The following is a 26,547-nucleotide window of genomic DNA, read 5'->3' on the forward strand; positions in this document are numbered from 1 at the left end:
GGAATACACATTAATCATTTTATCTTTAGAGTTAACCCAAGGATACTGTGAAGAACCCAACTAAATGCAACACAGTAATATATATATATATATATATATATGTGTGTGTGTGTGTGTGTGTGTGTGTGTAGTAGACAGTGGTAATTAGCTTGTTTCTTACCTCTGAGAATAAATGAGATATTTGCCTAATCTTCACAAAATTTTTCAAGCCCTGTCCCTATAAAAATCTGTGATTTTTATATGGACAACCTTTTTATATGTCTAACCTTGGAATATTGCTCACTCATTTGAGATGGTGCACCAAAAACCTCTCTAAAAATACTTGATGCTGTTAAGAAGAGGGAAGCCTGCTTAATGATCTGTCTCTCACCATCACTGATTCACTTTGATCACCTTCTCATAGATATGCCTTGTGGTTCTATGGTAGGGTATTTTCATGGACATTGTTTGACTGGAAATATTCCATTATTCATTTTCTGTTCAACTTCAAGTCTACAAAGCAACTTCTCTTATTTTTTCATTCCATCCACCTCTGTTTTTGGAACATTGTCTCCTGTTCTTCTAACATCCCCCCTCTCTCTCTCTCTCCTGGAGGAGTAGTACTGATATGAAAAGGTTTTGAAAACTTGTGTGCAACAGAGATGATGTAAAATGAAAAGTGACTGTGGCATGTAATACACAGAGTGTACAAGATTACTGCACAGTGAATTTTACTGTGTATTTCACATTTATGTATATACATGTACTGATAACAGACATGAGAGGTTGAAGAACCTAAAAGCACATCATGGGGTGTGCAGGTAAGAATTGAGAAAGAAGATTGACATTTTTCTTGAAGAATTGAAGGTTGTAATTCTTTAGAAATACTTCATGAGGAATGCTGTTCCAGAGGACAGAAGCACATGGAATAAGAGGAATAGTAGAAGCAGGTTTAGTGTGTTTGTGTTGCTGCTCTTGTTTTAACAGGCCTAACAGAAAGTATTATTATTATTACGGGCAACTCCACGGAGTCCTTAGATTCATCGAGGGAGGCCCTAAACATGTCAAGAAAATTCAGCATTCTCACAGTATCTATCATACTTTGCTTTGAACTCATTCACAGTCATGGCACCCACAACAGACTGTGGCAGCTTATTCCACTCATTCACCACTCTCCAAGTAAAATACCTAGTTCTAAAATCCTTACTAACTACACTCTTGCTCACTTTTCATGGATGGTCCCTAGTTCTCCCACCACCAGACCTGTTGTGAAAAATTTCCTCCGAGTAGTTAAACTTCTAAAAACCCCTCAGTAATTTGAATGTCTCGATCATATCACCCCCTTTTCTGCTTCTCGTAAGGTTTATTCCATAGACCAGCTATCATCTTAGTCACTCGCCCCTGGATCCTCTCTACCTCCTCCCTATCAAGAAGAAACCCTTGCACCCAGATCTGGGCACAGTAGTCAATGGAGTCTTATCAATGCTCGATAAAGAGGAACAGTAACCTGCTTGTCTCTGCACATCAAAGTATTCTTCAGTAACCAAGTGATCTGATTTAGCCACTTTTGCTATGTGTCCCCTGAACTTTAACTCCCTATCCACCAACACTCCCAAATCCCTGGCCTCGTCAATCTCCTGGAGTACAGTTCCACCAATGCGGTATACTGCTGCTAATCGTTTCACCCCAAAATGCATAATCTTACACTTTGCTACATTAAATTGACATCCATTCTCCTTAGCCCAGTCTGCCAATCTATAATTGACATCCATTCTCCTTAGCCCAGTCTGCCAATCTATCCAAATCATCCTGCAAAATTTTGACATCATGTGCATTCACTATTGCTCTACCCAACTTTGCATCATCAGCATATAAATGAACAGTTCTTCTCAGATCCTTTCGTATATCATTAATGAACAAATTAAATAGCAGTGATCTAAGAACAGAACCCTGTGGCACACCACTAGTCACAAGCCTTCTTTTGGACTCTACTCCTGAATAAACTACTTTCTGATATCTCTCCATCAGCCACCCTCCTATCCGTCTCGCCATTTCCATGTGCTGCAGTTTACTGATTAGAATTCCATGTAGTATCCTGTCAAAGGCCTTAGCAAAGTCAAGCAGTAGCACTATAAACACATTGCCCTTATCCAGTTCAGCCGTCACTGTATTATAAAACATGAGCAAGTTACTGAGGCATGATCTACCCTTCACAAAACCGTGCTGCACCCATACAGTATTATCCACTCCTGTATTTTGCTCTTGACTAATTTCTCCAAAACGACTCTTGATATGCTGATCAGTCAGTAATTTGCAACAGTATGGAACGTATGGAAAGATAGTTGGAATGAACAAGTATGGAATGATAGTTGCCAGTTCAATGGAGCAGTGACCATGGATGCACTTGTAGAACAGGTGATGCTGAAACATTACATCTGTGAGATAGATGTGGAAGTAAGTCTGTAAGGGAGGGTTCATATATAAGTCGAATTGCTCCCCTCTGGATAGCATCAAATTTTTAGGGAGATTTCAGAAGCACCATCCCAAACATATGAGCAGTATTCTAAGGATGGGTTGATTTGGAATTTCTGTGGAGTTGCATCTATTATGAGGTGGTCAGTTTGATTAAAGGTTTCCATTAGAAGATTTCCAGGTCATTTTAAGAATGTCTTTATGATTAAACATTGTACTACCAATTATCATTATTTCTGAAGATTACATCTGAAGAATGCGTGAACATTATTTCTGAAGATTACAATCCCAAATTCAAATAAATCAGCTTGTGGCAATTTGTATAACTGACAATTTCAAGTAGAAAGCAGGTACACATTCATATTTTTGAATTGCGTGCAAAGGAGTCACATAGTAGCACTCAACAGGATAAAAGGCAAAAGGTTGTGCTGAGAAAATTGTGTTTGAAGGAAGCTCTTTTTATAAAGGAATAAAGTTGCAAACTTGGATGCCTTGTAATGTCTCAAAGACATCATCTAGATGATTTCACGTGGGGAAGAATATTGGAAAGCTTGAAGAAGGACAAAGAATTTCTGATATTGCCAGAGAGTTTGGAATCTCACATAGCATTGAATCCAGGCTCTGGGCAGCATTTCAAACCAATGTAACATGTTTCAGACATTTGCTAAGAGGTCATCCTTGCTCTACCATGGATTATGAAGACAGATTTTTTGGTTTATAACAAAACATAATTGATGCACTACTGCAGGTCAGCTTGCAAGTCGACTCCATTCAAGCACAGGTATGAGAATAACCTGACAAACTGAGGTAGAATGTCTGTGTCATTTTATCCACAACTTGTCATAGAGCACATTTTCAGTGGTGTTGTCCATAAAAATTGGACACGACACCAGTGGGCTAATATACGTTTTACAGATGAGTTGTAGTTTTTCCATCGATTCTGACGGCACTTGAATCTATCCCTTTCAAGAACATTCTGTTCTTGAAAGGGATAGATACAGCAATGCTGTGGTCATGGTATGGGGAGGTACTGGAAAAAGGGACTATGACTGGTGAACAGTATTGCAATGAAGTTCTTCCACGTCATGTTCAATTGTTCCGTGGTGCTATAGGTAAAAAATTCATTTTTATGATGACAGTGCCATACCACATTGTATACATGAGCAGTGGAAATACTTCTAGAAACCGAGAATATTAACCGAATCAAGTGGTCAGCACACTTCCCAGATCTCAAACCCTCATAGAATATTTAAACGTGTGGACAGACTTATGTGTTCGTCGAACATATTGTTTATTATTTTAACGGTATAATAGAACACAGAAACTAAGTAAATAATTAATTTATTGACTTGATGCTGATATTTCGCTGGTATTATAACCAGCATCTTCAGAGCACAAAAACACTGTTTGTCACAATACGCGAGACTAAAACAACATGGTGTACTTAACCAAAATTGTAGCAGCAACACAAAGACTAGAATCCTGATTTTGGCGCCCTCTATCTGAAAAAAAAAAAAAAAAAACCCGCTATCATATATTACTAGTCCTAGAAAAGTGCTAATTTTTTCTTAATATGACTGTCTCCCAGATCTTTGGCAAGTTAATACAGCCATATTTGTTGAGATTTGGAGTGTGTTTTAGGGCTTCTGTCGCCTCTAAAAACAATCTCTCTCTGATTTATATGGGTTTCTGTGTAGTACGTTTGTGTTTTTCCAGTTGATCCTGTGTGCAGGGGTATCCAGAGCATGGTCTGCTAGGCCCGACTTCCCATAATGATATTTCCGGACGTATCGTTTATGTTCGCTGATGCGGATATTCACAGTTCTTCCTGTTTGACCGTAGTAGGCTTGATTGCATGAGCAGGGTACTTGGTAGACTCCTGGATGTGATAAAGGAGGAATGCTGTCCTTGGGTGAGCGGATGAGGGTGGCTAATTTGCTACATGGTCTGAATGTGGTGCGTAGTTTATGTTTATTGAGGATTCTTGAGATCTTTTCGGATGTGCCTTTAATGTAAGGGATGGTGACTGTTTTGTTGTAGTTCTCTGTGGTGGATGGTGGGAGGGGTTTCTTAGGAGTGTTTAGTATTTTGTTTATTTTTTGTGGATTGTAGCCGTTGGCCAAGAAGGTGTGGCGTAAGTGAGTCAGTTCAGCAGTAAGAGCCTTGTCGTTTGAACAGATTGCTCTCGCTCTATGGGTTAGCGTTTTTAATATGCCATATTGTTGAGAAGGATGATGGTGTGATTGTTTGTGTAAGTATCTGCCTGTATGTGTGGGTTTTCTGAAAACTGAAAATGATAAGGAACCATCTGGGAGACGTGTGATGAGTGTATCCAGGAAGGGCAGACAGTTGTTGGCTTCCAGTTCCATAGTAAAGTGGATTTTTGGATGTTGGCTATTTAAATGTGCTAAGAATGTTTTCAATGTCTCAGGGCCATGTGGCCAAATAGCAAGCACATCATCAACATAGCGTAGCCAAAGTGTTGGTTTGAGAGTGGCTGTATTGATTGCTTGTTTTTCCAGGTGTTCTATGTAAAAGTTGGCTAGGGGGGGGGGGGGGGGGGGGAGAAAGGGGGGGGAGCCCATGGCTGTCCCATCAATTTGTTTGTATATTTTCCCTTTCCATGTGAAATATCCTGCATGTATTGTGAATTTGAATAGTTCAAATATATCAGGGGGAAGTGTGACTTCAGTAGATTGAGGGTTTCTATTAGTGGTACATTTGTGAATAGTGAAGTGATGTCAAAGCTTACTATTAAGTCTGAGCTTTTTAGGGTGAGGTGTTGTAAGATGCTTTTTAGGTGTGCTGAATTTTTGATAAAGGAGGGAGAATTGTTAGTGAGAGTGGCTAGTAGCTTCGCTAAATGTCTAGCCAGTTTGTATGTGGGACTATTTATACTGTCCACAATTGGGCGTAGGGGTGTGCCTGGTTTGTGAATTTTTGGTGATCCATAGATCCTCGGTGTTTTAACATGGAAGGGTTTGAGTTTGTTAACTGTGTCTTTGGGCCAGGAAGTGACTTTTTTTAATAATTTTCGTGCCTTATTCTTTTGTGTGTTGGTAGGATTGCGATCTATAATTTTGTATGTTGACTGATCTTGTAATAGTGTGTGCATTTTGTTTTCATATTCAGTTGTGTCCATCACCACGGTTGCATTTCCTTTGTCTGCTTTTGTTATGGTAATCTGGCTGTTGTTGTGTAGCTCTTTTATAATATCAGCATCAAGTCAATAAATTAATTATTTACTTAGTTTCTGTGTTCTATTATACCGTTAAAATAATAAACAACATGTTCGACGAACACATAAGTCTGTACACACGTTTAAGGATTCTTCACGGAGACGATATCGTACGCAAGACACGACAATATGGTAAGTGGAAGTTGAAATTGGCGCGGCAACTAAACAGGTTAGCCTTCTTAAAGAGGTGCCAAGACACCAAATTAATACCGAACTGTTTTCAAATCAAAAACAAGTTTCACTCGGCCAAAGCCCAATGCATCTATAAACGAGCGAGTGTAGCGCTTTTACGCGAACAAATTAACACCACTCGTCGGGAATTAGCACAAGCAAATACAACCATCAGCGAATTACGAGAATCACTGCATAATATTCTAAATACGGAACTTTGGCAGATCTTAGAGAACATCACCGACGCAACGGCAAAAAAAAGAATTCGACAGAGTCAAAAACCGGCACCAAAAGAAGTTCGAAAATCTACAACAACGGAACACCATACAACGACCACAATTACAACAAGGCCTCGTCGTCGTGAATCTATCGTCACTCACCTTAAGCAAAGAAGCCACGACTGCTTTAAGTCGAGGGCACAACTTTGCCATAACTCCCAAGCAAGTTCCAAAAGCCGAAATAATGGCATCCATCGAACGAGGAATTTACGACCTGCCTCCAACAATAGCTAACAACATACGTTTAGATGTGGCCAACATCCTAATCAAGTCCAAGCCTCCAAAAAATAATATCCCACATAAGGAATTCATTGCTATAAAAGAGCTACACAACAACAGCCAGATTACCATAACAAAAGCAGACAAAGGAAATGCAACCGTGGTGATGGACACAACTGAATATGAAAACAAAATGCACACACTATTACAAGATCAGTCAACATACAAAATTATAGATCGCAATCCTACCAACACACAAAAGAATAAGGCACGAAAATTATTAAAAAAAGTCACTTCCTGGCCCAAAGACACAGTTAACAAACTCAAACCCTTCCATGTTAAAACACCGAGGATCTATGGATCACCAAAAATTCACAAACCAGGCACACCCCTACGCCCAATTGTGGACAGTATAAATAGTCCCACATACAAACTGGCTAGACATTTAGCGAAGCTACTAGCCACTCTCACTAACAATTCTCCCTCCTTTATCAAAAATTCAGCACACCTAAAAAGCATCTTACAACACCTCACCCTAAAAAGCTCAGACTTAATAGTAAGCTTTGACATCACTTCACTATTCACAAATGTACCACTAATAGAAACCCTCAATCTACTGAAGTCACACTTCCCCCCTGATATATTTGAACTATTCAAATTCACAATACATGCAGGATATTTCACATGGAAAGGGAAAATATACAAACAAATTGATGGGACAGCCATGTGCTCCCCCCTTTCTCCTCCCCCCCCCCCCCCCCCCAACCAGCCAACTTTTACATAGAACACCTGGAAAAACAAGCAATCAATACAGCCACTCTCAAACCAACACTTTGGCTACGCTATGTTGATGATGTGCTTGCTATTTGGCCACATGGCCCTGAGACATTGAAAACATTCTTAGCACATTTAAATAGCCAACATCCAAAAATCCACTTTACTATGGAACTGGAAGCCAACAACTGTCTGCCCTTCCTGGATACACTCATCACACGTCTCCCAGATGGTTCCTTATCATTTTCAGTTTTCAGAAAACCCACACATACAGGCAGATACTTACACAAACAATCACACCATCATCCTTCTCAACAATATGGCATATTAAAAACGCTAACCCATAGAGCGAGAGCAATCTGTTCAAACGACAAGGCTCTTACTGCTGAACTGACTCACTTACGCCACACCTTCTTGGCCAACGGCTACAATCCACAAAAAATAAACAAAATACTAAACACTCCTAAGAAACCCCTCCCACCATCCACCACAGAGAACTACAACAAAACAGTCACCATCCCTTACATTAAAGGCACATCCGAAAAGATCTCAAGAATCCTCAATAAACATAAACTACGCACCACATTCAGACCATGTAGCAAATTAGCCACCCTCATCCGCTCACCCAAGGACAGCATTCCTCCTTTATCACATCCAGGAGTCTACCAAGTACCCTGCTCATGCAATCAAGCCTACTACGGTCAAACAGGAAGAACTGTGAATATCCGCATCAGCGAACATAAACGATACGTCCGGAAATATCATTATGGGAAGTCGGGCCTAGCAGACCATGCTCTGGATACCCCTGCACACAGGATCAACTGGAAAAACACAAACGTACTACACAGAAACCCATATAAATCAGAGAGAGATTGTTTTTAGAGGCGACAGAAGCCCTAAAACACACTCCAAATCTCAACAAATATGGCTGTATTAACTTGCCAAAGATCTGGGAGACAGTCACATTAAGAAAAAACTAGCACTTTTCTAGGACTCTAGTAATATATGATAGCGTTTTTTTTTTTTTTTTTTTTCAGATAGAGGGTGCCAAAATCAGGATTCTAGTCTTTGTGTTGCTGCTACAATTTTGGTTAAGTACACCATGTTGTTTTAGTCTCGCGTATTGTGACAAACAGTGTTTTTGTGCTCTGAAGATGCTGGTTATAATACCAGCGAAATATCAGCATCAAGTCAATAAATTAATTATTTACTTAGTTTCTGTGTTCTATTATACTGTTAAAATAATAAACAACCTCATGGAATATGTTGGAGATGTAATAGGGAGGTGCATCACTATTTGAAATTCCTCTCCAGAAAACAAAGCTCTGAAGGAGGAGCAGGCCAGTTTGCCTCAAGAATTGAATCATTTGGTGATAAGCATGGTGCAATGTTCTGAGAGCTGCATCACAGTTTTGGGGTGGACATAATCCATACTGAAATGTCTCTTTGCATAGTTTCTGTAATTCTAATATAATATATTAGTATGCTGGCAATATGTCCACATTTGGCTGAAGTCATGAAAATTTTTTTTCATATACAGGTAAAAATATAGTTCATCCTTAGGTTTTGGATGCCAGTGTATTTTCTTTGCCTATCTTGGCATTCGAATCGCTTATAATTATTTTAATATCTCTCCCCCCTTGGAGCATGTACACTTCAAATAATGCTGTAGTTGAAAACTGTTCTGTGATTCATAATCTACACCTTCTAAGGTGATTTTGCTTTACAGTCCATAAATATTTAATCCTCTTCTTTACAGTAAAGTCTATTTCAGACTTGTGATATTTTTTTTGATAGTTATAAAATATAATGTAATACATTATATTTTATAGCTGTAATAAAATTCTTCCATAATATTCTCTTCTGTTCTTATTTTTTGTACATATTAATATTAATATGAAATTTGTATCTATACCTGCTCCAGCAACATTTTTAGGGTTCTGGGTTGAAAGAGAGAGTAGATTCCAAGATGCAGTTTTGGGGTCCTTTAAACATTTGATCAAGATAGTCCATCTGGCCATTTTTCCTTCAGATTTCATGACAAGATATTTTTTAACATATTTGGGTCATCAGCCCCCTTTCTAACTTTCCCATAACCCAGCCCTCTAGGATTCCTGAGTTATGTAGGTAAAAAAAAAAAAAAAAAAAAAAAAAAAAAAAAAAAAAAATCAAGAATTTTTTTTTCACCTGCATAACTTAGCTATGAAAATATTGTTCAGCAGCTGGTGAGAGCAATGTGTGCATCAGATTTGGCAGGAATAAATGGCATTATTTGATCTGAGTTTTAATAGTACACATCTGTTAGCGAGATGTACCCTCAAGACTGCATATAGTCAGTTTTTGACTCCTAGTCAGAAAATTCATGCAATTGTAAAAGGCATAATATGGCTGGCTTTATACAGCCTTAGTTTCTTTGGCCATAATGTCAACAATGCCTGATCGAGGCATGGATTTCCTCAATTAATGTCTTTATGGTGATAGCCTTGGACCTTTAATTGAATGTGATATGCTATAAATTTTATTTTTATCTGTGAAGACAAAATTTATTTTTATTTTCAAGAACATCTTCGTAGATGCTCTTGGAAATGTCTAACCTTTAAGTGTGATTCTTGATATCACCTTTAAGATCCTTTCAACAGTGTCCATTTATTGCTTTTACCATTGTTTTCCTATGTGCATGCATGCCCTGACTTTCTTATACTTTGGAGATATATAAAATATGAACAGGATGGTGGGCCTCCATACCTACTAATTAAATAACCTGTAGAATCAAAGGAATAGTTTAGTACAGTGGTAGCTTATAAGAATTTGTAGTGGTGGGGCTGCAATGCTACCAGCCTAAATTGCACGTAAATCACATCATCCCCACTAGGTAGCAGTTTGGTGGTGTCTGCATTGAATGCAGTCCAACATTGAGTATACCAGCCACTGCTGATACTAGCTCTAGTCCACACAGCACATTGACTATTGCAAAATATAACTATTGCTACAAAATGAATTACTGTATTTTTTGATAGATAACGTGCACCTAATGTATAACAGGCATCCCCCCAACATTTTCATCACTCCTTTTGATGTATAGATAACGCGCATGCGCCAACTAGTGGTAGAGTTAGGAAGTACAGACAGAGGATGGAGGAATTCTTTAAAAGCACGTACATTGCTAGTAATCGTTCTCTTGTAACTAGTTGCATTGTTATTAGATCTGAATTATCCATGGAAGACAGAAGTACTTTTCAGAGAAAATCCTACACAGACCAGTTCAAGCTTGAAGTGGTGGAAGTAGCAAAGGAAAAAGGGAATCGTGAAGCTTGGTAGATTGTTCAGCGTTGGAGAAAGTAGTATTCGTGAATGGCGAAAGGCTGAAATAGCCCTGTAATGTTTACATACGAGGAAACGTGCTATGAGGTTTAGAAGGTGCTTGTGGCCAACCATAGGGAAAAAACTGTTTGATTGGGTTGTTAGTGAGAGCTAAAGGTATGAGTATATCTACTGTCCATGTGTTGCAGGAATCGAAAAGAATTTCGCAAAACGATAATATAAAGGATTTCAAGGCCTACCCATCTTGGGTTTTGGGATTTATGAAGAGAAACAATTTAAGTGTGCGCTCCTCTGCTAGCGTTGGACAAAATTTGCCATGCGACTAGGAAGCGAAAGTAGCTAAATTTCATTTGTTTCTGATAGAAAACTTGTGTGGGGTTGATGCTTGTCACTTTGGGAATATGGATGAGGTTCCCATAAGTTTTGACATGCCTAGTTCTAAGACTGTGAATCTGAAGGGAGCAAAAGAGGTTTCAGTTGCTACAACAGGACACGAAAGTTCTAACTTTACTGTGGTTCTCTGCGTAACTGCAGACGGTTCCAAACTGCCACCGATGGTGATTTTCAAAAGAAAGACTGTTCCAAAAGGTTGTAATTCCAAAGATATTATTGTTACTTCTAATGATAAAGGTTGGATAAATTCTGAGGTTATGAAATTTTGGTTGGAGAATGTGTGGCGAAATAGAAAAATGGCATTTTCAACCCAAAATCTTTGTTAGTGTTGGATTCGTGTAGGGCACACAAGACAGCATAAGTTAAAACAATTGTAAATATTCCAAATTGTCCGTCATTCCAGGTGGTTTAACAAAAAAAACTCCAACCCCTTGATCTTGCAGTAAATAAACCATTCAAAGACAATTTGCGAGCTAAGTGGGAAGACTAGATGATGAATGGCATCCATGAATATAACAAAACAGGGCAGATGAAAAGAACGTCATATAAAGGTATATTTACATGGATTGTAGAAAGTTGGGCTGCTGTAAGTGAAAACTGTGTTAGAAATGGTTTCATTAAAGCACAAGGGAATGCAGTGGTGTCCAGTGACAATGATTATGAAGCTGAAGAAATGCCAAACGAAATTTTTAACACAGTTGATTCTTTCAATATTGAGTCTAATGAAGAATTTTTTGGATTTGAATAATGTAATGTTTAATAAATATTAAGTAATACTTCTACCTTAGTTTTGTTATTACATTTGATTACCCTCTCATACCTTTCAAATGTATACCGCGCATGTTCATTTTTAATGAATTTAAACTTTTTTTTTTTTTTTTTTTTTTTTTTTTTTTTTTTTTTTTTTTGTCCTCGACACCGCAAGGTAAAAGAGGGTATAAGGAAGATGATGATGATGATGAACTTTTTTGTATAGATAACGTGCGTGTTATCTATTGAAAAATACGGTATATAAAATACTGTCGAGCGGTATTGCATTACAAACAAGAAAATAATGGTTTTTAGATAAATATATAAAAATTTAATAATGGCGATAATAAAACAGGAACTTTCATTTTATACTGGAGGGGCTTCAGCCCTGCAGCCCTAATGGACGAGCCACCACTGGTTTAGTATAGTAAAAGTTTTGTTACAGCCAAATGGCATTGATGTTATGAGACTTGTCAGTAATTTGTTAGTGATTGCTGTGGTGAGAGTTGTCTGTATTGCACACATTTAACTTGTGTATTTCCCTTCATACTAAAGCTACAGTATTCTCAAATAACTCTCATGCTACTATGAGCTAAAATTAATTAACATCATCATTGAAGCCTAGCTCTATATTTTTCAGGCACTACTTTTACATGAACAAAGCTTACAAAAATTAAGGGGGAGAAAGTGAAGTTTGTTATTATTTTGCTACTCTTTTATGTGTTCAGGTTTAAAATGTGCTATTTTTTGTTAGTTTCATGTTGAGTTTTTAAAATTCCTGTTCTTTGACTTTTCTGCAAATAGTCAGTTTACTATTTCTTTTTTAAAAAAACTTCACTCATCTGCTTTTAAGTGAACATTTTTTGCAATTTATTAATATTGCAGGACATGAATAACTTTTATGAGCAGTACAAATCCATCCAGCCATGGCTTCAAAAGAGGGATGAAGGAGAATTGGGAAAAAGCCAGAATTTACAGAGTGTTGAAGACCGAAAGAAATTGGTAAGATAAAATTGATTTGCATATGAATTCACATAAGGTGCTGCAACCAGTTGCATCAATTCTAATTAGGAACACATTGTTTTTTAATAATGTTTTTAATTTTTATTTTTAATACTTCACTGCCCACTAGTTTGATTCAAGTTATGTGATTTAATGATAGTTAGGAAATATGACATGAAAGAAATTTCCGAATGGAAATACTCTGCACTTAAAAGTAAGCATATCATAGTGATCTATTTCAGTACTAGTTTTTTTTCTCACACACACATGATCATCAAATTCCTGATATGTATCCTCAGGGGGGTGTGCAGGGTAATTATGATAATACTACATGAAAAAGTTACACCATTTTCTAACTTCCAATCAACAATTTTCCTCCAAATTAATCTTATCTGTCAATCTATTCCAATATTATCTGATCTTGTATTTCTGTCTTTTAAGGCACTTTTTACTATATCGATCCATCTACATCTTGGTCTTCCTCTTTTCTCTGCCAACCTGACAAAGAACAACTATTTTGCTAATCTTTCCTCTCCCATTCCATTTAAGTGACCATACCACCTGAGATTAGCTCTACTAACACATTCCCTGAATGCTAACAATGGCGAGCTTTTCCTAATATCCTCATTTTTAATGTGATATTGCCATTTGTTCACTCCACTAATCTCTCTCTCTCACTCACTCTCAGAACTCTCATATCAGAGGTCTCCAGTTTTTGATCAAATGTTTTATTTCTAACCCAGTTCTCAGGTCCATAAGTTAAAATTGGTTTGAACTATCTTGTATATAGCTAATTTAGAGTTTTGACTAATGTCTTTCCTGTTCCATATAAATTTATTCAACTGACTTTCTACCATACCAGATTTACTGATTCTGTTGTGTATTTCCATATTTAATCTGCCATGTTCACTAAATATTGTGCCTAAATAGCTGAAATGTTTTACTTGTTCTATAGGTTCACCATTCAGGATACAGTTGAGGTTTTCAGTGTTTCTGCCTATTTTCATTGTCTTGCTGATTTTCATACCAAATTTATTACAACAGTTATTCAATTTCATCAGGAAATCTTGTAGACTAGTACATACTGGATTTATTCAGAAGTATAACATCAGTTGCATAAAGTAGAGTTAAGATTAAAATTGCCAGTTTTCATATGATTTTATACCACTTTCCTTCATAATGTGATGCATATAGATAACAACAGTAGAGATAATGTGCACACCTGATTTTACATCAAACCATCTTTGTGTACCTTCTTCAATTGTAACTACTGACTTACAGCTAAATAGAAACTATGTATTGCTCCATATAATGTCCCATTTACAGCATATAACGAGTGTTTTTAAAGAGCTTTCCTCTTAGCATCATGTTGTATGCCTTTTCCAGATCTGCAAAACTTAAATACAAATCCTTGTTATATTCCCAAGATTTCTCAACAATTTGTCTAAAAGTGAAAATCTGGTCCTGATCACCTCTGGCCTGAATCCAGCATGTTCTTCATCATGCTTCCCTTCCACACTTTTTCTTACCCATTTCTCAAGTATACTTGCAGAAATCTTACAAGAAACACTCAGTGGAGAAATTCCTATGTAATTCTCGCATTCAATTTTATTTCCTTTTTTTTTTTAATAGATGGTTACTATGAGAGCTCTACTCCATTCATCTGCAATTCAACCCTCTGACCAGGCCTTCTGCATTATGAGTGCAGCTTATAAAACTTTTATACAAAATTTCATCTACTACAGCTGCTCTTCTACATTTCAGGTTTTTGATGACTTTTTTTTTCATTTCAGGTATGGATATGTATTCCTGACTGAATTCCTCTTAGGAGTTTTCTACCACTGTACTGCTTATTTCGTTTAGCAGCCTTTCAAAGTAATTACTCCAGACATCTAGAATATCTTTATCTTCAGTTTTCATGTCACCTTTATCATCTCTGATTCCTTTTACATTACTCTTTCCTCCATTTTTATGGGTTTTTTCAATAGCCTCCAGAATATTTTGCCACTTTTCTGATATTTATTTTCTATGTTCTTACCAAAGTCTTCTCATGACTTTTGTTTAGCTAGTTTTACACAGTGCTTCTTTGCTTTCTTACATTTTTCTCTGTATTCTCTAATGCACAAGCTGACTTACTTGCCAGGAACTTTTGATATGTTTTTTTTTCCCCCTTTCTTTTCCTTGACTTCCTCTGTCCACCATGGCGTTCTGATTTTTCTATCCTTGCATACAACTTCACCACATGCCTCTCTGTCTGAATCAGTCAGTGTTTTCTTCAGAGTTTACTATCGAATCTCCAAGGTTTGGTTCTTGTTTTCAAACTCATTTTTTCTTCAATGAGTTAAAATTGGTTTGAACATAAGTAATTTATTGCTTTGATTAATTTCTCTCTAATTCCATATAAATTTATTCATACCAGCACTTCTTATTCTCTCTCCTATTTTCCTATTTAATTTTCTAGGTTCACTAAAAAATTGTCTAAATAGCTGAAATATTTCATTTGTTCTATTAGATTCTCCATTCAGAATGTAGTTAATATTTTCTATTCCTGCCTTTTTCATAGTTTGTCTTTTTATTGCTGATTGATGCCATATTTGTTACAGTAGTTATTCAGATTAGTTAAAGATTCCTGCAGACTTCTTAACGTGATCCATATAGCTGATGAATAAGAATGGAGATTAGATTTGCCTTATAGCTGATTTTACATGAAACCATCTTCCTGTATCTTCTCTATTTCCAACTGCTAACTTACAACTTAAATATCAGATGATTCCACATATAAATATAGTGTTTTGAGCACCTTCCTTGGCATATGCTTTTTCCAGATCTATAATGTTAGGTTCCTCTATTTCATTTAACATGGTTTCTTAACTATTTAATACAAATAATTTGAAGGTTTGTTGTATTTAATTTCTTTTAGCATAGTATTATACCTATAGGAAACTGGTCAGGATACTTCAGTGATGAGTAAGTTTGTTATGGTGGTATTTGCTACAGTGAGTATGTATTTCCCTTTTAATCTATGGTTACTGTGAGAGATCTACTCTATTGGGAATTTGTCTTATTTTGATATTCTTACTAAAGTTTTTCTATAACTTTTGTTTAGCTATTTTACACACTACTTCATTTTCTTACTATTATAATTACGGCTATTTGGCTTGCTTCAGTTTAGGAGCGCCCCTGTTTAAATGTCATTGGCTATTTACTCATGGATTCTTAGGGCATTGTAGATGTAAATTTACCAAAAAGTATATGTAGCATAAGGAAGAGAAATTTACACATACCTTTTTCTGGGTGTTGCGGCTTTTCTTCTTTCTGCGATGTCCGAAAACTACTGAGTGTGTGGAGGGGGGGGTAGGCAATTTGGGAGAATTAAATTAGAAAAACCCGGGTTTTTTCAGTAATATATATATAAACATATATATTATATTATTATGTTATATAGGGTGGGGAAAAGGTGAAAGGGTTGATTTTTTTTATATAGGGAGGGGGAAGGGGGAAAGGGGGGGTTGACGGAGTGCAGTCCGTTTCGACTATTGGTCGTCATCTGAACACATTGGGAAAGTAGATGCTATGTCAAGTCAGTTAGGTGCTTCTGTTTTTGAAGTGTTTGTGTTATCACCTATTGGTCGGGGTTGTGACCTCAATTTTATGTTGTGAAGCTTCCAAACCTCAGAGATTATGTAGGGCCTGTGTACGTTGATAGAGTTCGCGTCACATTTTATGGCTATTGTTTTTGATATTCTAAGCATTGTTTCATTGTCTTGTCTGTCAACTATGATGGCCTTGTCGATCTGCGGGGTATGTTTTTGTTCAAGGGCGTGAACAGCTATTTCCGTTTTTCCTGTGCTTTGTATTCGATTTTTCTTTTTGATGTTACGTTTTTTAGTGTTTAAATGTTCAGGAATAGGGATGTTACAATCACGGAAGTGTTCTTGTAGAAAAAACAAAAACATCACTACTCTGGAAAAAAGAACATTGTACAGTTTGAAGAAAAAGAAAGACATTATCATATTGAAGGCAGATAAGGGAAATTCAACAGTGATTTTAAACACCAGTGATTACGAAGATAAGATTAACAGCTTATTGTCGGATACATCAACCTACCGTGTCCTAGTCACAGACCCAACACTAAGGAACCACAATGATACCAACGATTTAATACGTCATATGGAGAACTGGGGTATAGACTTAAAACGAAGATTGAAATCCATGCATCCACTAACACCAAGACTATATGGCGCTCCTAAGGTACACAAAAATGGAATACCACTACGCCCGATTGTAGATGGAATCAATTCGCCAAGTTATCTGTTATCTAAATACCTGGCAGGCATCCTCAAACCTCACATCCATAATTCGGACACTTATATACGAAATTCACAACATTTCGTTGAGAAACTGAACAACATCTCTATCTCCAATACGGATTTACTCGCCAGCCTGGATGTTACATCTCTATTCACTAACATCCCTTTGGAGGAAGTGATCAACATTTTAGGAAGTTTGCTCCCACAAGACATTACTTCTCTGTTCTGTTATTGTTTAACATCAAACTTTTTCTTATGGAATAAAACCATATATCAGCAATTGACTGGCCTTGCAATGGGTAGCCCCCTTCTCTCCATCTTGTGCTGATCTCTTTACGGAGGATTTTGAAAGTAAAATCTTAACTCAAACAGACCCTAAACCCACAGTATGGTGGAGATACGTGGATGATATCTTTATCGTTTGGAACCACACAAAAAAGGACCTGTTCGACTTTCTTAAGAAAATCAACTCTCTACACCACACAATCAAATTCACTCTAGAACTTGAAGAAGAAAACCAATTATCATTTCTGGACACTTTAATTAAGAAGCTTCCGAATGGTGGTATCAACCTCTCAGTTTACTGCAAACCTACCAATACAGGACGTTATTTACATTTCACTTCCTCACACCACATTTTTCAGAAACTTAGTATTGTACACATGTTGAAGAACCGTGCCTCTCTCCTTACAACAGATCAACAAGACCTCCAGGAAGAACTATCCCTGATATCCACCAACCTTATCATGAATGGATTTCCTCGAAGACTCGTCCAGAAGATACCTTTCTCTGAACCCTGACAAAGACAACAAGATGATGTATGTTATATTTCTACCATCGTCATTCCATACTTAGGGACAGTTTCCAATAAGATTGCTAGACTCCTTAGACCACATAAAATAAGAGTGGCCTTTAAACCCACAGAAACGATTAGACAATTCTTAAGATCTCCAAAAGATAGCCATCCTTTCTCCAAATTTGCTGGAGTTTATAACATACCATGCTCGTGCGGCTTGAATTACATCGGCCAAACTTCAAGGAGCCTTGAAATTAGGCAAAAAGAACATATAGGTGACGTCAATAATAACAGAGAAGAAAAATCGGGGTTAGCGTTTCATTTCTCAAGAACGAACCATACCATAGAGTGGATAGAAGCACAATTCCTTACATGGAGGAGGACTTCCACTCCCGAATTTTTAAGGAGGCCACAACAGTTGCCCGCTGTACACAAAACCTTAACAGGAACCAAGGACTAATCTTGCCCATGATCTGGAAGACCCTTATCAGATCCTTCAACTTGCCAGAACTGAATTATAGTGCCAACTATAGAATGTTCCTAAATAACAACAAGTGAGATCATCCACGCTCTATGAATGTATTGTACCCGCTCTGTTCTTTGTTTAATATAATTGGAATCGGTTGATTTTAGTTTGTAACAGTTTTTTACTTTTTAGTGCCTTACATCAGTTATGTACCCTGAAGATGCCAACAGACTTAGTTGGTGAAACTAGTTGGTATAACTTAGTTGTTTATTGTATACGCTTGATCAATATAATCCCAGTAAAAGTTTTTCCAGTGTTCTTGTAGTCTTGCCCATAAAGACCTGATGGTGGAACCTGTGTAGGTGATATCACAGTATTTTTGGCAGGGAAATTTATAGACTACATTGTGATGTTCAAATATTTCTTTCTGTGTGTGAGGTTTGGTGGATTTTAGGAGATTTGCCAGTTTTTGGTTTGTGGTGTAATAATATAATAATAATATAATATATATGTTTATATATATATTACTGGAAAAAACCCGGGTTTTTCTAATTTAATTCTCCCAAATTGCCTAGTCCCTCCACACACTCAGTAGTTTTCGGACATCACAGAAAGAAGAAAAGCCGCAACACCCAGAAAAAGGTATGTGTAAATTTCTCTTCCTTATGCTACATATACTTTTAGGTAAATTTACATCTATGATGCACTAAGAATCCACGAGTAAATAGCCAATGACATTTAAACAGGGGCACTCCTAAACTGAAGCAGGCCAAATAGCCGTAATTATAATAGTTTATTAAGAGGAGTAACATGGGAGTTTTCCCAGAAATAATATACATCATTTTCTTACATTTTTTTCTGAATTCTCTCAGAGCACTGTGGACTGACTCTTTAGGTACTTTCAGTATGCTTTCTTCTCCATGAGTGCCTCTTTTATTTACTGAGTTCACCATGGCGTTCTTATTTTTTACCCTTGTAGATAACTTGATCACATACTTCTCTGGCTGGTAAATCAATGTTTTCTTTGAAATCTGTTATTGAGTCTTGAAGGTTTGATTATTGTTTTTAAGCTGTTTCATTTTTTTCTCCAATAATATTTGTATATTTGAGTCTGCAGCTCATCTCTGCAAGCTGCTCCACTTTGATTCTTATTAAAATATTCTTATATATTTTTCAACAGTCTCTAACTCAACAATTCCCTTTAATTTAAAGAACTTGGTATGAATTCCATCTAAGACGTGAAGAACTTTTATCAGGGATTTTTTAACAAAAGTTAAGTTAGTTGGCCTCATATGGAGATGATAGAGTTCTTTGTCTTGGATACTGGAGTTTTTCATCTCATAAAACAGGTAAACTGGCTAGAAGAACATTCAAAATTTATAGATAATGTATATAGGACTTAATCCTATCATAAACAGTAATCAGGTGTTAAGCAGCCAAGTTATTTGGCCATGACATTCCATTGAGCCTAACATGTAGATTCATATTTATCCTGCTCAAAACTAAATCATCACTTCCTATTTCAAATCCATTGTGTCCTTAACCAGTTATATCAACACTAACATAGTCAATGAGACTTCCTGCCTCCTTGGAGGCCTCTCTTAATAATAATAATTATTATTATTCCTGATATTTCCTGATCACAACTGAAATTTTACTTTTGCTTCTACAAATATACCTCATTTATCTGATAGAACAATAAGGAAAGAAAATCCGATTGAGAGGAAATTAGTTGAGCAGGCAAAGGAAATATCAGTTCTTTTGCTGTGGTGGCAAGTAAAATGAAGAATGACTATGGAAGGATGCCTTTGAGTGCTTATAGTAGGGAGGTTGATAGAAGCAAACAAAATAGTCTAGTTACTTGAGTGAACATTTTGCAAGAATCTGTCATCCAGTTGAATGTATAACAGTGATGATAAAAAAAAAAAAGAACTGAGGAAAAGAAGTTGATAAACTGGGAGTGTTTAGAATATTGTGGAATCTCAATGCAAACATGTCCATGGGATAAGATGAGATATTAGCCCATGTATTACAAGAATGTGCAAAAGAATTGGCAGTACCTTTGACCTAGGCTGTTGACTTTAAATCTCAGCTTTGGTGAAGTCCTAAGGGAATGGAAGGAGGGCAGAATAGGTCCAATGCTTCAAGACAGAGGCACCTTCAAGGAGAAGATGCTAATGGCACAGTAGTATGACCTTGATTTCAAGTAACGGAATTAAACTACTAGTATTATTACTGCACGGGTGTCCTGGGATGTCAAGGGATGTAAAGTTGTATTTAAAAATAATACTGTGAAATAATTTTAATAACTGATGCTGACTGTGTAATATCTGAAATTGCTATCCCCATTTGTCTTGTATGTTGCAGTTTATTACAGTGTATTACATACTATTTTCTAAGAACATAACCTCAATGTTATGTAAGGTCTTTTCAATTCTATTTCTGTTGATATTTTTCAGATGTGAAAAAGTAACTCATATTTATCAAACTGCGAGAGCTGAGCATTGCAATTACATGAAAATTTAGAAATAAAAAATAGCTTAACCTTAGCTAAAAATAAGTCCAAATCTATGATAAAAGATTTCTTTTATGTCTTAAAGTTGCTTTATAATATATGCAGGATGGACTCTATGAATGCATCTTATGTGCTTGTTGCTCTACATCATGTCCCAGCTACTGGTGGAATGGTGATCGCTACTTGGGACCAGCTGTACTTATGCAAGCTTATCGTTGGGTAATTGATTCTCGTGATCAGGCCACAGACGAACGACTAGACAAGTTGAAGGATCCTTTCTCGGTATACAGATGTCATACTATTATGAACTGCACAAAGACTTGTCCTAAGGTATAAAAATTTACAGTTTTTTTAAAAAGGTTTTACACATTTTTGTTAGAATTTCAATATTCTGAGAGCTAGTTACCCATATATTTTATATAAATTTAAAAAAATTTGGTTATAAAATAACATACAAATTTGGACAACTCTTAACAGTGACATTTTCTAAACATTTGACAATGAGATAAGTATCATATCATTTGTTATAATTTTTTTTCATGACTATCTGTATTGCATATAATGTATTGATTTCATTATGAATCAGGAAAAGTAGTTATAATTCATCAATGTTATTTTAATGAACATGCTGACTAATCCAGTATTAGCAATAGAAACTTATTTTTGTAAACACGATGCAAAAGGAGGGGTGGGGGGGGAGCAGCCAAGCATCCTCATGTCCGTGGAGTGTTCATCTACCCACTCGGCCACAATTTGGGAACAGTTAGCTGGTGCATTGTCTTGCTGTAGGCACAGGTCTCCTGCAGGGTGCTGTAGGCACAGAAATGGGTGCACATGATCTGACAGCAGGTCCCTGTATCGTTCGCCGGTGAGGGACGATGGTAGATGTACTAGGGGACCCATTTCATCCCACATAAACAGTCCCCATATGAGGATACCACCACCAGCCTGAACTGCGCCCTGCTGGCATGAGGGATCCATCGCTTCATGTGCTTGGCGAGACACTCGTACTCTGACATCAGTGTGTGCCAATGTGTACCTCGACTCATCAGTCCAGGCAACCTTTTTCCATGCATCGAGGGTCCAATGGTGGTGTTCCTGCATCCATGCTAATCGTTGTGCCTTGTGCTTTTGTGAGCAGAGGTACCATAGTCAGGCTGTGACTTCTGTACTCCATAGCGAGGAGATGGTTCTGGATGGTGTGGCCGCTCACACGACGTTGTTGTCCAGCATTGAATTGGCGAGTGATCTGTGGCACTGTGGCCCATATATCCGCTGTTACCATCTGAGCTAGCCGACGGCGTCCCCTGTCATCGGCACATTGTACACCATGGCTGTGGTTTTACCCGATTCCATGTACTCGCGGTACACTCTGACACAGTGGCCCATGAAAAGCTCAGTGCCTGCACGACTTCAGAGATGGAGTGCCCCATACTTCTAGCTCCAACTATCTGGCCATGATTGAATTTGGTGAGATCTCGAGTCTTCCCCATTCTGTGGTCGACTATTACTCAGACAGTCAGTATAAGGTCTGACGACATTCCCGTCACGCACTACGTGGCACTATTCCATTCGCCCAGGGCGACCACAGCACCATTTCGCAAACACGGCAGGTATCTCTAATTCATCTGCTCATGAGTGTATGTTTAGATGTGGCCAACATCCTAATCCAGTCTAAACCTCCCAAAAATAATATCCCACATAAGGAAATCATTGCTTTAAAAGAGCTATATAATAATAACCACATTATCATAGCCAAAGCAGACAACGGGAACTAAACCGTGGTGATGGATGCAACAGAATATGAAAACAAAATGCACACACTTTTACAAGACTAGTCAACATATAAAATTACAGATTGCAATGCCACCAACACACAAAAGAATAAAGTACATAAATTATTGAAAAAAAAAGTTATTTCCTGGCCTAAAGAAACAGTAAACAAACTCGAGCCCTTCCATGTTAAAAAAACTCAGGATATATGTAGTACCAAAAATTCACAAACAGGGTACACCCTTATGCCCTATTGTGGATAGTATAAACAGTCCCACATGCTGGCTAGATGTTTATCTAAGGTACTAACCACTCTCACAAACAATTCTCCCTCCTTTGTCAAAAATTCTACCCACCTAAAAAGTATTTTAGGAAACCATATCTTAAAAAGTTCAGACATAATGATGAGTTTTGATATCACCTCACTATTCACAAATGTACCACTAATTGAAACCCTTGATCTGCTAAAGTCATATCCCCCCCCCCCCCCCCGATATATATGAACTATTTAGGATATTTCACACGGAAAGGGAAAATAATATACAAACAATTAGATGGAACAGCTCCCCCCCTCCCCCTGCCAACAACTTTTACATAGAACACCTGGAAAAGCTGGCTATCAGTACAACCACCCTCAAACCAACACTTTGGCTTGAGGTTGGCAATAATTTCTCTTTTGATTTATATAAATTTATTTAATTAGCAATCAGGACATCTTACTTATTCTCTTATCTATTTCCATTAATTCTCAAATTAAATTTGTAAACGTCATGCTGCATGACATTTACACACAATTGCATAAAGGTTTGTAATTCAGTGACCGGTATGTATATATGTAAATAAGTTAAAGAATCTAGTCAATCTTGAAGACTTGCATTGGAACCCAGCAATATGCTGGGTCTATGACTAGAGGGTCTACCAAAAATAAATTGAGCAGTGATGATAGTATAATCAGAGTCCTCTATTTCAAAAATAAAGGGAGGAGAATAAAAAGGGAGACTGTATATTCAAGGCTCACTCCCTCTTTCTTATAAGTTACGTCATAAAGCCTCATATAGTCGCAAAGCTGTATTTGTGAGTTGTGTATTAGTGGGATTACAAGTGGCTATATCATGATGCATCTAAGAAGGAATAGCTTCCTGTCTAATATAAGGAAAGTTCACTTTGGGTAGCTTCATTGAAGAAAATACAATGAAAAGTGTACAAACCTTTATGAACTGAAATCTGAAGTATTCATACGTGTTTGGTGACTAATTCATCCAAATCTATTGGTATGATTTTGTACAAGTAAGGATCATATAAATCTGTAGTGATATGCATGTTTTTAGAATTTGGACACTTAATGTTATTAAAAAGATTTTTCCACCTTGGCATCTTATCAAACTTATTATCTTATTGATGTAATCCTAAAGACAGGACTAGCTGCTTATAGAAGTAAGATAGGTAAGAGATTTATTGACGAATAATGTTTTATTATTATAGTGTTAATTATCAGAAAATACACATACTGGCCACTGAATTAGAAACTTTTATTTTGCGTATAGGCATGTGATTGCCAGTACTGATCCTTTTCAATTCCATGCTCATAGTTATGTGGGATATGGAATGGGAACAGCCTTTATTAAATGCTTCAGTCAATTCCTGTACACAGGAAGTTCCATACAAGCCTTCTCAGATGATGGCAATCTCATTCCTGTCAGATTGTCTTAGGACCACAGTTATGCCTCTTAGATAAGCAATGTGGGTTATTTTTTCACTGATTAAACACCCAGGATATCTTGACTTTTGAGAAACCAGTCAGCTCCTATTTCAAAATCGTGGCTCCAGCCAGACAGATCCCCCACAATAAGCCCTTTGTTTTTCCCATTGTGATCAACACTATTGATAATTACTGACTAGCAGCATTCTTAAATAGAGCCTAGAATGCGTGGTGATGCATGTGATCAGGTATTTTGCGTATACACTGAGTAATGTTTACATACAATTGCATAAAGGTTTCTAATTCAGTGGCTGGTATGTGTACATGTAAATAAGTTAGACATTACTCAAATAATACATGCAGTGTTGTCATGAGAAATTCATTATTAATATACATAAATTAGATAGTATTAATTTTACTTTATGTGTAAAACAAGTTTTTAATTAACATCATCAAATTCCTGACATGTACCCTCAAGGGGTGTATGGGATATGATAGTACTACATGAAAAATTTACATCATTACTAACTTCCTATCTACAATTTTCCTCCAAATCAGTCTATTACTTGTCAAGACTCCAACATTACCAGATCTTATATTTCTATCGTCTTAGGTACTTTGTACCGTATCAATCCACCTATATCTTGGTCTTCCTCTGGGTCGTTTTACTGCCAACCTGGCAGAGAACACTTGTTTTACTAATCTTTCCTCACCCATTCTGTTTAAGTGACCATACCACCTGAGATTAGCTCAGCTAATGCATTCCTGGATGCTGGCAATGTCAAGTTCTTTCCTAATATTCTCGTTTTTAATATGATATTGCCATTGATGCCATCTGTTCACGCCTCTAATCTTTCTAAGGACTCTTATATCTGTGGTCTCTAGTCTTTGGTCAAGTGTTTTACTTCTGACCCAGCTCTCAGATCCATAAGTTAAAACTGGTTTGAACACTGTCTTGTATACAGCTAATTTAGTGTTCCGACTAATTTCTCTCTTATTCCATATGAATTTATTCAATTGACTTCCTACCATACCAGCTTTGTTGATTCTGTTGTCTATTTCCATATTTAATTTACCATCTTCACTAAAAATCATGCCTAAGTAGCTGAAATGTTTTACTTGTTTCACAGGTTCTCCATTCACAACACAGTTGACATCTTCAATGATTCTGCCTATTTTCATTGTCTTTGTCTTTTTATTGCTGACCTTCATACCATATCTATTACAACAGTTATTCAATTTAGTCAGAGAATCTTGCAGACTTGTAGGAGATTTATTTAGAAGTATAACATCGTCTGCATAAAGCAAAGAGCTGACATTAACATCTCCAATTTTGATATCATGTTTAATACTACTTTGTTTCATAATGTGATCCATATAGATAATGAATAACAGAGGGGATAATGTACATAGTTGTCTCACACCAGATTTAACATTAAACCATCTTCCTGTACTTCCTTCAATTCTAACTGCTGACTTATAACTCAAATAAAGACTAAGTATTGCTTGATATAATGCCCAATTGACACCATATAACTGTAGCGTATTGAATAAATTCTCTCTTGGCACCTTATCATATGCCTTTTCCAAATTGACAAAACTTAAATACAGATCTTTGTTATATTCCTATGATTTCTCCACTATTTGTTGTAAAGTGAAGATCTTATCCTGACGGCCTCTATTTGGCTTGAATCCAGCTTGTTCTTCACCAAGCTTTTCTTCCACAATTCTTCTCAACCGTTTCTCAAGTATACTTGCATATATCTTACCAGAAACACTCAATAGGAATATACCTCTGTAATTCTCACATTCAGTTTTATTTCCCTTTTTATATATGGGTACTATGAGAGCTCTACTCCAATCATTGGGAATTCGTCCCTCTGTCAAGGCATTCTGAACTATGCAGTGCAGCCACTGTAAGACTTTTATACCACTATACTTCAGCATTTCTGGTAGAATATCATCTACTCCTGCTGCCTTTCCACATTTCAAGCCTTTGATGGCTTTTTCTACTTCAAGTATGGATATGTATTCCTGACTGCATGCCTGGTCAGTGTTTTTTATCACTGTGCTGTCATCACTGCTTGTTTCATTTAGCAGTTTTTCAAAGTAATTACTCCATACTTCAAGGATATCTTTTCCTCCCGTTTTCATGTCACCTTTATCATCTCTAACTCCTTTTACAGCACTCTTTCCCCCATTCCTAAGCTTCTTCAACAACCTCCAGAATATTTTGCCACTTCTTGATATTTATTTTCTATATTCTTGCCAAAGTCCTCCCATGACTTTTGTTTAGCTAGTTTTACACACTGTTTAGCTTTCTTACATTTGTCTCTGTATTCTGTAAGAGTAAAAGCTGACTTATTTGCCAGGAACTTTTGATATGCTTTC

At 36.9% G+C, this 26,547-nt stretch overlaps 1 protein-coding gene across 2 annotated transcripts in view; it reads left to right on the forward strand.

The window, feature by feature from the left end:
• The window catches only part of LOC150110431 (succinate dehydrogenase [ubiquinone] iron-sulfur subunit, mitochondrial-like), a 163,487-nt gene that overhangs the window by 121,341 nt on the left and 15,599 nt on the right, over positions 1 to 26,547 (forward strand). For both annotated transcript variants that reach the window (XM_090393764.1, XM_090393756.1), the window contains 2 exons: positions 12,481 to 12,597; positions 20,790 to 21,014. In XM_090393764.1, the coding sequence (XP_090249890.1) occupies positions 12,481 to 12,597; positions 20,790 to 21,014 (342 nt within the window). The remainder of the gene's footprint in view (positions 1 to 12,480; positions 12,598 to 20,789; positions 21,015 to 26,547) is intronic.

Source organism: Typopeltis vanoorti, chromosome 1 (genome assembly GCF_054136105.1).
Source record: "Typopeltis vanoorti isolate ZY-2024b chromosome 1, IOZ_Tvanoo_1.0, whole genome shotgun sequence".
Taxonomy (NCBI): domain Eukaryota; kingdom Metazoa; phylum Arthropoda; class Arachnida; order Uropygi; family Thelyphonidae; genus Typopeltis; species Typopeltis vanoorti.